Source organism: Rattus rattus, chromosome 4, assembly GCF_011064425.1.
Source record: "Rattus rattus isolate New Zealand chromosome 4, Rrattus_CSIRO_v1, whole genome shotgun sequence".
NCBI classification, from domain to species: domain Eukaryota; kingdom Metazoa; phylum Chordata; class Mammalia; order Rodentia; family Muridae; genus Rattus; species Rattus rattus.
In genome coordinates this window covers 165,180,411-165,193,295 of record NC_046157.1, presented here as the reverse complement: position 1 = coordinate 165,193,295, position 12,885 = coordinate 165,180,411, and the positions used below count along the sequence as shown (strand labels likewise).

Below are 12,885 nucleotides of genomic sequence, written 5' to 3'. Positions count from 1 at the left end.
ACTTACCGGTCTCACAGGTGGCCCCAGTGTATCCAGCCTGACACACACATACTGCAGAGCTGCTCTCTGCCTGGCACTGGCCACCATTTTGACACACTTTGTTGTCACACGGAGACTGGGCTACAAGCAAGGAAGAGTAGACAGGGTATTGGACTCCTGGCTGCAGTGGACTGATGGACAGAAGCCCTGAAGACAAGCACTGAGCCTCACTCTTGACAGATCTAGGTTCGATGAGAGGGGAAACTGGTTGTCTCTGGAAGGTGACAAGTTGGGAGCAAGCATAGCTAGGGCAGTCCCAGGAGTACCCAAAACTCCATACGAATTGGTTCTAATTCAGCAAACCTGGCGTGGAGGAAGGACATGTGTGCTGGACAGGGTGTCAGGGGAAATGGAACCAGCTGCTGCCATTCTTCTAAAGGCTTCTGGAACCTGGGGCTCCTACTCTGTCTCAGTGGCTATGGAGTGGCTGCTGCTCAGCTCGGCCCCTGTCCCCCATGGCCAGCATGGTAGCGACCCTGAGGGTCTCCCTGGGCTTTGACAGACGGACAGAGCAGTAGACCATCTGACTCTCCAAAGCAGCTCCCACACCTGGTTTTGCTGTTGCAATGAAGGCAAGGAGGGGCTAGCATCTGCCCGAGGAAAAGCTCTTTTGCCCTGTGTTCCAACCATCCAGGCTCTGGTTTGGGGCTGGAACACGGTGCACCTGTCCACACTGGATAGCTGAGGGTTCATGGCAAGCCCCTCTTACCAGATGGAAATACCTCTTCGTGTGCACTTAAAATCATACTTTCTTTTAATTTCTTTTGTAAACTTGTTCCTTCTCTCTGTGTACAAATCTCTCCTTTTTAAAAAAAAAATATTTAATTTTTTTTTTCTTTCAGAGCTGGGGACCGAACCCAGGGCCTTGCGCTTGCTATGCAAGTGCTCTACCACTGAGCTAAATCTCCAACCCCTTGTAGTAAGACCTTCTTTCTTTTTTTTTTTTTTTTTTGGGTTTTTTTTTTTTTGAGCTGGGGACCAACCCAGGGCCTTGGCGCCTTCCTAGGCAAGTGCTCTACCACTGAGCCAAATCCCCAACCCTTAATTTTTTTTTATGTCCATTGGTGTTTTTGTCTGTGTGAAGTTATCAGATCCCAGACAGTTATGACCTGCCATGTGGGTGCTGGGAATTGAACCCTGGTCCTCTAAGAAGAGCGGTCAGTTCTCTTAACCACTGAGCCATCTCTCCAGCCCCTTGTATAAACTTCTTATTGTCATTTAACTACAGTTTCTCCAGTACACACACACACACACACACACACACACACACACACACACACACAGAGAGAGAGAGAGAGAGAGAGAGAGAGAGAGAGAGAGAGAGAGAGAGAGAGAGAGAGAAATGGAACACTTAGCTTTTATGACCATGAATCCTAATAGGATTGTTTTTCTAGACGGAAGTTTCAGTATGGATGCTATTTGGATATACTCAATCTAAATTGTAGCCAAACTGTGAGTTGCAAACCCCATGTGGTCACATAGCTGCAGTAGGGCATTGTGAAAAAAATCGCAACAGTAAAATACTTCTGAATGCACAACAAGTTCAAAGTGAAATCTGTGGCGAGTGTGGTGTGCCCTGGCTGTGAGCACTGTGTTATGTACGGCTTTGCTGCTGCCTGGGTTCTGAACCCAGTGTGCAACACAGTGTGCAGCTCATGTGGCGGCCAAGACCGTGGACACTGCCTGAAACACCTCGGCTCAGATTCCAGACTACGCTCTATTATGAACCACAGTTTTCTTATTGTATATATGCTTTCTCTTTGAAACATACTTCTGCCATTCTGTTCTATGCATTTATGTGAAGCAGTGTTCTTATCACTGATGCTTATAAAATCCAAATATTCAACTCTGAAAAGTATTAAAAATCCTCTGTCCTGCAGTTTCAAATATTAAGCCAAGATTTAATTATGTAAAAGTAAACAAGCACATTTCTTATTAGTGCGTACATCTGCTTTCACCTTGTTTTCTTCCATTTGTACCATGTAGCCTTGGCTGGCCTGGAACTCACTCACTATGCAGACCAGGCTGACCTCAGACTTATGAAGCCTCTGCCTCTCAAACACTGAGTTCAGAGGCATTTACCATTCCTGGCTGCTTTCATTTTTAATAAGTGGTAAAATTATATGTAGTCAGATAATTTTAAGATAAATTTCATGATTTATCACCATGGTGACTTATATAGCGATTTTATGTACCAATATACCTGGGATTGCATAAAAATTTCTTAAGCAGAAAGGGCTTAAGAAGCCTGATAGAAGACCTGAACAACACTCTAGAAGTTTTTTATAATGACCGCTACACTCTTAAGGACGCTATGGTGCCGGGATGTTCCTGTTTGGCTAAGTTGGGCTGGGAATGTGGTCAAGGTGTGTGGCATTAAAGGGCTGCCTTGGCCTAGCATAGAATAGCCCACATGGTGAGGATAGGGGCCAGAACAGAGTCTTCAGGGACAGTGCAGGGTGAGGGGAAGACCCTGAGGAGGGCCCAGTGGAGCGATGAGGAACTGGAGGCTGAATCTATGGGCAAATGCTTCAGATGCCCTGGGAAGACAAAGGGCTACGGTAGCCTGGCCCACCCTGCACCCGGCCTGTGAGAGCTTTGAAAGGAGCAGTTGGTTCAGGGGCCAATCATGCATGTGGTAGGAAGCTGTGCTCTGCAAGCATGTACCCTGCCCTCCCTGCCTCAAAGCTGTCTCATCTTACCCCAGAAATCCCCAACCTTCTCACTCCCCGAAGACTCCTGACTCAGACCCTGGCCCAATGCAGGACCTGGGCTCTCTCTAATCCAGAGCTTCACCCACGACCTAGTGCCTGGGCCAGGAAATCTCTGTCTGCTATAGTCTCCTGTGTTTGGTCTTACCCACACCATAAGACAGGTCCTTCCTCTAACATCAGGCTCCTGCATTCCCTCATTTTAACTCACTGGGCTGGCCGCACTGCTGCCCAGCTGTGTCTTCTTGCGTGCAGGGCTGGCGGGTGCGTCTTACCTGATTCACAGGTGGGTCCCTGGAAGCCGGCGGGGCACTGGCAACTGAAGCTGTTGACACCGTGGGTGCAGGTCCCACCGTTCTGACATGGGTGGGAAGCACACTCGTTCACATCTGAAACATGGAGCAGGCTGGGGCCTCAGTAGAGGAAACTGTGAAGGACTTGCCAGGGCTTTGGGTAGGGATGGTGGATGGACTAGGCCCCAGTTTCAGCCAGGCCTTAACTTAGAGTGGCTAGGAGCAGCAGCAGCGACACTCACTGCCACATAACCACAGCACTTGGCTGCCATCTGTTTCGACATCGCGCGGACAGAGATCTTTGACCTCAAAGCCACTGTTGGACCTGCGGTGTCTCCCTGAACCTGGGATACGACCAGTGGGCAGGGGAATGATGTGGTATGGGCCATCAGTGGGCACCCTGCCCCCACCTGGGTACCAACGACTCACCCAGGTGGCATCTCCGCCCCGTGAAGCCAGCGAGACAGGAACAGGTGTAGGAGGGATTGCCCGTGACACAGTCATCAATGCACTTGCCACCATTGAGGCACGGACGCAGGACTAGGCACACAGAGGCTGTGGACACAGGAAGGAGCCCACGCCTCATAACACTGCATCTAGGATGTGGGCAAGAGAGCCACCTGCAATGGCTGCGTCTCCCTTCTTTCCGCCCAAAGGATAGCTTAGTGACCACGACACTGGTAACTGTGCTTCTTTGCGCTCATGTTCTGGGTCTTTGAGCTGGAGCCCTGTTTGCCTGGCAGGTACTCTTGCCAGGATCTCTTGCTGATCTTTAGTGTCCTAAGTTCTGACTCTGGCTTCCTGTGGTGGCAGACACGCCCACAATCACGTACACCCACAGCTCCTTCCTTTATCTCTCTAATCCTTTCCACCTCTACCATGGACACTTCTAGAAGCTCGGGCCTGCTCAGCCATCCTCCTGGTCTCCTAAGTTGGCACTTCATCATCACAGCCAGTGGTTATCATGCCTCCCTAGGGTCTCTGGAGATCTCAGCAACCTCCAAGTCCAGTTCTACGAGGCCAGGCTGGGCTCCTGAAATAAGAGGTTACTAACAAATTGGCAGGTGATCAGAAAGTCTCAAGGACTCCTATTGCCTGCTCTCAGTAGGGCTCCAGGGAGACTCCAGAGAGGCCCAGTGATCCAGCACACCATTCAGACTGTGGGTACCTTCTGGATGGGGAACTTAGCATCCTGTCAGCTGGCTTCACTTACAGCACTGTGCTCACCCGGCCTACTTGAAATCTTGGCTGCAAGAGGAGCTGGGCTTGCTTGGCAGTTACCCTTCCAGACACAAGGCACTGACCGCTTCTCAGGCACCACCCACCCTCCCTTCTTGAGCAAGCTTGTGTCTATATAATGTCCCACAACTGCCCTTGGCATGGATAAAGGTGCTCCGTAATGATGGTGCCCCAAAGGGATCCTCTTCCCAGAGTGCCTTTCGACCTAAGCTGCTGTGGCTTCAAAGTATGGTTTGCCCACACATGTACCTTGATTCTCACCAGAACCTAGCACTCTGGCCTTTGACAAGGGACCCCCAGTCCCCACCACAAGTGGCGCCTGCAGGACGGCTTCAGATGCTATGGCCCGGAGTCCTGGTGTCAGGGCTGACTGATAGCCAGGACTGGGGCTGGGGCTGCCCTGGGATTCTGCCCTCTTAAATGCTACACTTGCTACTCTGGTCCGTGATGGCATTGAGTTCAGCTTTGGCTTCCCAGGCTGGCCTGCTATGTATAGTCACGTGGCTCTCAGTACCCAGCGTGCCAGGCGTGTTCCAGCTTCTCCCTCCCTGGTATTTCACACCATCTCCCTTCACCAGACAGCCTCCCTGACTCTCAGCGGCTCTGTGTGGTATCCCTGCTGACTTTTCTTGGGGGGACTCGGTGTCAGGGAAGGGCACCCTGTTCTGTGGCCTCATTCACATGAGCAACAAGACTGGGCGGTGGTCCCAGCAGCGGCCTGTCTTCAACCCAGGTTTAGGAGGGCTTGCGATGAGGGGGGTCTTCCTAATTGGCAGGTCAGCCAGCCAGTGCCCGGACACCTCTGCACTGTGGACAGGGTGTTTCAGGGTGCGGTACCTTCTAGAGGAGTCATGGCAGTGGAGCTGGGGTTTCTGAGTGAGCACATGACTAAGTCTGGGCTACTGGAGTAATCTGCCTGCTTGTGCTCCTAGACCAGCAAGACCATAAAATGCTCTGGCTTGTCACCAACATCAGGCCTATGGATGTCCTTGTCCCCCCAACACCCACCACAGATGGAGGCAGGGGTGGGATGTGGCAACCCTGCTCCCTTCCTCTCCCCAGAAGACCCAGGTCACCTGAGGCATGGGACAGGATGGACTGTGGGACAGGGGGGGGTAGGTGGGAAATTCAGTGAGGTGGGGGATAGGTTCTACCCTCTGCCCCACCCCTACTGCCACAGGGTTCCTCAACCCTCCCCTCCCTGAGCCTCTTACTTGTATGGCCGCAGCCCCCCACGCGCACCTGGGCATCATCGATTCTAAACGCCCAGCGCCCGGGCACGCCCACGTTGGTGGTGGTCTCCACCTCAGCCATGTCTGCTGTGCGCGACCCAGGGATGTTGAAGTAGCGGTGCCCATCACCTGCGTTGAAACCTGCCTGGGGGCGGGGCAGAGAGGGAGGCAGATCTCCTTACAGTCATCGAGTCCTCCCTCAGGATGGCCAAGTCAGGGACGGTGGAGAGATGGCCTTGTAAGCAGATGACACTACAGATGTTGGGGTCACTTGACTGCAGCCCCTCAGTCAAGTGTGGTACTGGAGGTCCCCCTCGCTTCCAGCACTCACCACTTAGCATGTAGGCCTCACTAAGGGCCCAGGAGAAGTGCTACTCCAGGAAAAAGTTGGCGTATGGAAGTACACAGTATAGGGGATGGGCACATTTGGGACTGAGACCTTTATGGGAGAGGAAGGGGCAAAGGCAGCAGAGTCTATTTTGTGGTGGGCACTGAGAGGTCCGTGGGACACAGTCATGTGGCTGCCACACACTGATCTCTGCATAGGTCTGGAGGGGAGCAGGTATCTGCTATGGTGAAGGTCTGCCTACCTCTCCTGGCGGGAGGGTCAGGGGCCCCCGGACATATCTGGGCTTACCTGGGCTGCAATGCCTCCCAAGCCATCAGCATCACCACCACTGCTGGCGTGTGTGCCCGTAGTCCACAGGATGGACTCATAGTTGAAGATGGTGAAGGAGAACCGGCCGTCAGTGATGAGCACCGTTTGGAATGTGTTGACCTGCCAAGACACGGGGCTAGCTGTGACTGGCTGCACTCCCTGCCCCTCATCAGAGCCTCCTTGTCCCCCAAATGGACAGCCAAGCAAGGCAGGGCCATGACGGTTTTATCTCTACAGCCTAGTGCACATCGACCCCATTGTAAAGGGTCAGGGACAGAACACCTGGAGCAGACACTGTCCCCAGCCTCGAGAGGCTCCTGTGGAGGCTGGGGCACAGATGTCCAGTGGGCTAGCACTCACACAGCCAAACCCACAAAGTCTGTGTGGTCAGAACAAAAACAAGGGGAAAAATCAGCTTTTAGCATTAGGTTTGATGGTTTTCCTGCCCTGTGACTCCATGAACACCCCTGAGAAGTGCACCCTGAGACAGCGTTCCAGATTGGGGTGAGGAAATGACCTTGGGACACACGGGAAACTGGAAGAGCGCATCATGTCCCACTTCACACCACCCATGAAAGCAAATCCCAAACTCAGTGTGGTTTTAAAACAAAAACCATGGAAGTCCTAGAAGAAAACACCAGGCAATACACATTGCAGCACAGAGACTTCTGCCATGTATTAACAGCAAAGAGAGATCAATACATTTACAGACCAAAAAAAAAAAAAAAAAAAAAAAAAAAAAGCCTCCAAGTGGGAAAAGTGCTATAGTGTCAAAATGAATGGCAGACAGTAGCAAAAAAAAAAAAATGTATTTATAACACATGGCAGTCAAAGCTGCTGATATCCTGTATATCCAGAACTGGGAACAATAAAAAAAGGACAAAGAGGACTAAGAAAACTGGCATAAGATATGAATAAGAACATTATATCACATAGTGCGGTAGCAATGATACTAGAAAGAGCCCAGCATGTGTAGATCCGAGTATAAAAGGAGCATACCTTGCTGTGCCTGCAGGGATAGCAAAGAAGGAAGATGACAGTGTACTTATCTGGGGTGCAGGGAACAGGCACCTCTAAACGGACACCTGGGGGATACCCTGAGAGGACAGCAAACTGCTCTGGGGATGTGTGTGTCACGGCAGGATCCCACGTAGCCACGCTCTCAGGCAGTGGTAGTGCTTGGGCCTATGTCAGAGTTTCAGTCATTGGAAACAGTGAAAGGCTGAGCAGGAATCGTTCTTCATAACATTTGGCGGGAGAGACAATAAGCAGATAAATGCTTTGTGTGGGTGGCCAGAAGGGGCGACCGTCAGCAAAGGACAGTGCTGTGACTGTGGAGTGACGAGATCCGCAAAGTGTCTCCATCCACAGCTCCAATAAGTGCTGCCTGGTCAGACTGTACTTCTGAGCATGTCCTGCCACCTGCTGCCTTTGTTAGGGGCTTCTATAAACCCCACAGTCTGGGCTTGTCTTGTTGGTTCTGTCTAGGGTTGTCACCCAGTACTTGGGACACTGACTGCCAGCCAGTAGGTGCTCTCCAAAAAAGGCCTCACTGTGTGAATAAACCGCTTGGAAAGGCCACTTGCTTCCCAGGGCCTCTTTCCGTGTGTCTTAGCTCCCATCCACAGTAAGTGCTGGAAAATGGTTTTCTGGTGGACAGCAGCAGCCAACCACACCCACCAAAGACACAAGGGCTCAGCCAGTCCATCTGAGAGCAGTGAAACATCAGCCAGGTGTGGAGGCGCATAGCTGTGACCCTCACCCTGAAGGATGACCTGAGAGGACCAGGAATCGAAGGCCACCCACAGCTACATAGTGAGTTTGAAGCCAGCCTGGGTTACACGATACCCTACTCAAAACAAAACAAAACAAAACAAAACAAAAAACAACAAAAGCCAACCAAGGTTGAGCTGGTGGCCCAGCTGCATACGAGTGCCTCCCTACACAAGTGTGAGGACAGGGATTTGAATGTTCGGCACAAGTACAAACTGGAACATGGCTGCACGTAAGCCTGTCACTCCAGTAAGGTAGTGGTGGAGGCAGGAGGATTGCTTGGGTTTTGTTGGCTGCTAGATTAGCTCAAAGAGCCTGTCTAGATGATTTAGGAAGTGACAAAGCAAGACAGGACACCCAGGACATACCCTACAGGCACACGCATACCCGCTTGAGCAAAACAACCAAAAAAACCTCCCACTAACTAATAAAAAAGTTAATAAAAAACTCCCACCCAGAACAGACCCTCCTAACCCTGCCCACCCTGGAACTGCTAGAGAACCAAACCATTCCAGCAGAATACCTCCTAGCACCATGCCTCCTGTGTAGCCCCCACAGGAGGATTCTGTGCTGGGCCTCCCTGCTTCACTGAGGCAGGGAGGGTGAGGCTCTGTCCTCCACCCTGGCCCTGTGATTTCAGAAGTGGCAAGAGCCACTACATCTGACCTGCTTTGGCAGGGTCCCCAACCACACAGCTTCCCTCCCAGGCCACACAGCCACCTGGACTCACGGGGGAAGAGCTGCTGCCTCCGAAGAAGGTCACACGGTACCAAGTGGCAACAAAAACCCAGGTAGCAGAGAAGTCCGGGAGCTCAGGAAAGTACCGCCTGATGTCCTCCGTGGCTCTGTTCAGCATGGCTGCGTCGGTGGCTTCCCGGTAGTAGACATCGCCTGCGCGTCGGTTGTCCACGTCTGCCCAGAAGGCCGCTACCACGCAGCGGTCTTTGGCGATGGGGAAGGCCACGGGGGTGAACTGAGAAACTTCCTTCAGGAAGGAGATGATCCCGTTGTTGTTCACCTGTGGGACAGAAAGCCAGGAAGCAGATGTACCAGGCACTGCAGAAGGTGGTCATCCCAGTGCCATCTCAGCTGCCCCACCTCCCAGCATCCTCTTAGTGGTCCAGCTCAGGCTGGCTGAGAGCCCCTGACCCCTGAAACGGGACCATGTGGTCCTGTTCTCGCCTTGTATGCAGCTCCAGGCTCTGAGCTGTGTGTTAACCCAATGCTTAGCTGCTGCCTATGCTAGGGCAAGGGCTCTGCATTGAGCCAAGTTTGGAAATAATAAACAAGAGGCCCAGGGACCAGCATAGCTTGGAAAGGCTGTGATGGCCAAGTTGGGAAGTGTGTGCTTGGGTCTCCGAGCAGGCAGGAGGCTCTCCCTGACCCTCAAACTTACTGGCCATGCTCTCCTGACGCGGTTTAGCCTACCCCATCTGTGTTCTGGTTTTCTTGGCTAATACTTAACCTGCCATGTGTTAAATCTTTAAGTCAAAGGTGGGGTGTTTGGGAGCTGGTACAGTTATGGGGGAGAACTCTTATGAATGACATCAATGCCCTCATGAAAGAAACCCAAATGCTGCCTTCTGCCATGTGAGAAGACTCCAGTTTATGAGTCAGAAGTCAGGCCTCACCAGTTATGGAATCTGGTAGTGATTGGACTTCTCAGGCTTGAGAACTGTTCTTTAAATCCTGTGGCTTATATGCTGTACAGTAGAAGGCATTTTGTTACAGATGGACTGTCTCTACCTCTGACCTCACAGGGCATTAGGGTTTCAGCTTGTTGTTTGGATGGATGATGGCTATGGGGGAGGGGGAATTAAGTTGCAAAACCTGCCTTGGGTCTGAGTTCAAATGTTGACAGTGTTTGCAGAAAATATCCATCATCGCTTTCTCCTCTAGATATTTACAGCCCGAAGAGTGATCCCCTATGGACAGTGCTCCTGCCAAGATTAGCTAAGCCTCCTTGTTCACAAGGACACAATAACGTCAGCTCCCTGTTCAACTGTATACATTAGACAGGCTGAGCTTCCAGGGTGCAGTCTCCATCGATAACCCAAGCCACATGATCTCTGTATGTGTGTCTGTGGGTCTTCTTTTCTTCAGTCCCTTGCTGTCCCTAGTCAGGGTTGTGGGACCTTCTCCGCGCAAGAACATGGCAACTGGTAATGATTAACACAGTAATTAAATGCACGTTAGCACTACAGAACTGTGCATACCTAAAATCGAAGACATATGTATTTTATTACAGTAAAAAATTGGGAGGAAAGGGTCATGACAAAAAAAAATCTTGATGGTATTTATAAAAGAAGGTTTCTCAAAAGGCAAAATGTAACAAGCAGTCAAATACATATAACCAAGAAACAGGAGAGAGTTCAAAATGGATTTGATGCAAGTACAGAAAAGTGGTGAACTGAAACCGGAAGGCAGGTGGGCTAAGCAACTGTCAGGAATTGGGAACAGAGACAAGACGGAGCGCTTAGATCACAGGCGAGAGGCACAGAGCCGGCACAAGGACCAGAGAGCAGTAAGGACACAGGCATTGGAGAATCTTCCAGGATTGACAAGAGACATGCAGCTGCACCTCCAGTAACCTCGGGGACTAAAACAAAGCCACACTGAACCGGTTGGGAAAAAGTAGAACGCCAAATGCAGGAAGGCACTCTGAAAGAAGAGAGCTGACAGACAACAGTCAGGAGCTGTTCAGGTGCCCATGGCTGACTTTTTTATAAAACATAATCTCAATCACCACCACCACCACCACCACCATATTATTATTATTATTATTATTATTATTATTATTATTATTATTATTATTATACATTCCAACCACAATTCCCCCACTCCCCTCCCAATCCCCCCACCTCACCCTCACCCACCTCCCCTTTCTCCCAGATCCACCACTCCTCCATTTCCCTTCAGAAAAGGCCAGCTTCCTAGGCATGTTCTCTCTTATTAAGCCTGGATGATGCAGCCCAGTATGAGGAGAAAGGTCCCACAAGCCAGCAAAAGAGTCAGAGACAGCTCCTGCTCCCACCATTAGGAGCCCCACAGGAAAACCAAACTGCACAGCTATAACATGTATGCAGAAGGGTTAAGTCAGTCCCAAGCAGGCTCTCTGGTTGGCAGTTCAACCTCTGTGAGCCCTTGCAAGCCCAAGTTAGTTGATTCTGTGGGTTTTCTTGTGGTGTCCTTGACCCCTCTGATGTTTATAATCTCTCCTCCCCCTCTTCCGCAGGACTTCTCAAGCTCTGCCTGATGTTCTGGTGGGTCTCTCCGTGCCACTTGACTTTTAATGGAAGCTAAAGAACAGTGGCATTTTAAGTCTTCAGTGTGCCAGGAGACAGCAGTGCCAACATAGAGACCTAGGCTCAGAGGAGACACTGAAGCTGCTAAATGAAGGTGATTTACACAGGCAGAAATAAATGCATACACAGAAATACAGACCCATACTTAAAGACTGAATCAGGGTTGGGGATTTAGCTCAGTGGTAGAGCGCTTGCCTAGCAAGTGCAAGGCCCTGGGTTTGGTCCCCAGCTCTGAAAAAAAAAAAAACCATGAAAGATTGAATCAACCTCAAGTTGACAGGAAACTCAAGGTCAGAGATCCAAGAAGGGAAGAAAGGAGAAGTTAGAGCATAAATCCACGTGGACAAGGACCAAAAGGGACACCACAGCTAATGGAACAGTGCAGAAGATCTACAAATTAAAACTCAAGACAACAAAGGCATTCCGCCCGGGAAAGGCATCAAAATGAAGTCTCCTCAGGTCACTGCATGCTCCAAGGGGGAGTAATGGGGACAGTGGAGTTTTTAATGAGCTTCAGTATGTTAACGGTTGTACGGTGCCACCTGGAGAATCTTTGAGACCACAGAAGCAGCACATCCTTGACAGAGAGGTGAGATGGAGCAGTTAAAATACTCAAAATGGCTGAAAAACTAACCGCGGAACAGATAGTGTTGCAGTTCTGCTCCAGCTGCTGGCAAATTTCCCTAATGCAGGTGTGTGTAACAAGGTCGGCTCCCTCAGGAGATGGTTTCCCCAGTGAAAGTGTTGCCGCTCTGTTCTGGAAGGGGCGGGGGTTTGGGAGTCTGGGGGGGTAGGGTAGGTTTCCCCAGTGAAAGCTCTGCTCTGGCAAAAGTGTTACAACTGTGTTCTGAAAGGAATCCTGGCAGTCACGAGCCAAGGAGTACCACAAGGTCACACCACAACAAGGTCACACCACAACAAGGTCACACCACAACAAACCTCGCACAAGAAGTTTATTAGGAGGGAAAAACCCAGGAGGGTGGCTGCCTCTGCCGGTGAGAAGCAGCAGAGAAGTGGGCAGCACTCGGTTCACAGAGGGTGTCTTGTGGAGGGCGGGGCCAGTTTTCCAGGGTGGCCTGGCATTGGAGGGATTACGTGACTCAATCTATAGGGCAAGCTCAGGGATTGGTGGGATATTTTTTTTTTCTTGTTGGGCAGAGTCTGGCCGCTCTCTGGCCTCAGGCCATTAGAAAAGGACCATTAGGGTCCTTAGGGACATCTGGGGCTAGGACCTGATTATTTCCCCACCTTGAGGGGCTGGGAGGCAGTTACAGCTGTTTTAGCCTGTATGCCCTAGCTGCTAGAACTCCTCAGGCAAGGTCGGGTCACTTGCATGCACTGAGGGTTTACAAAGGTTACAACAGTTAGAAAGTTTGCAAAGGGAGTCCATCGCTTCTCTAGCCTTTTGGCTAAGATCAAGTGTAGCAAACTTCGTTCTGCTTGAGTTGGTGTGGCTACCCAAACCACAAGGCAATGGAGACTGGGATCACCTGCCCGTCAGCTGAAACAAACAGCACAGGATGCAGATGCACACACCTGTCCGCCACACAGTTCATTAAAATGAACCAAAGCTTCCAGTTTGGAGATACTCAGTCTAAATGCTGGCAAAGGAGAGCTGGCACGGCTGTCTCATCA

The 12,885-nt window shown here is 50.8% G+C and overlaps 1 protein-coding gene across 1 annotated transcript in view; it reads right to left on the bottom strand.

Annotated features, from left to right (window-relative positions):
• The window catches only part of Sned1 (sushi, nidogen and EGF like domains 1), a 60,020-nt gene that overhangs the window by 34,188 nt on the left and 12,947 nt on the right, over window positions 1-12,885 (bottom strand). The window contains exons 2-7 of the mRNA XM_032901670.1: window positions 8,676-8,963; window positions 6,152-6,292; window positions 5,497-5,659; window positions 3,473-3,598; window positions 3,026-3,139; window positions 7-120 (exon numbers count right to left, since the gene is read on the bottom strand). Of these exons, the coding sequence (XP_032757561.1) occupies window positions 7-120; window positions 3,026-3,139; window positions 3,473-3,598; window positions 5,497-5,659; window positions 6,152-6,292; window positions 8,676-8,963 (946 nt within the window). The remainder of the gene's footprint in view (window positions 1-6; window positions 121-3,025; window positions 3,140-3,472; window positions 3,599-5,496; window positions 5,660-6,151; window positions 6,293-8,675; window positions 8,964-12,885) is intronic.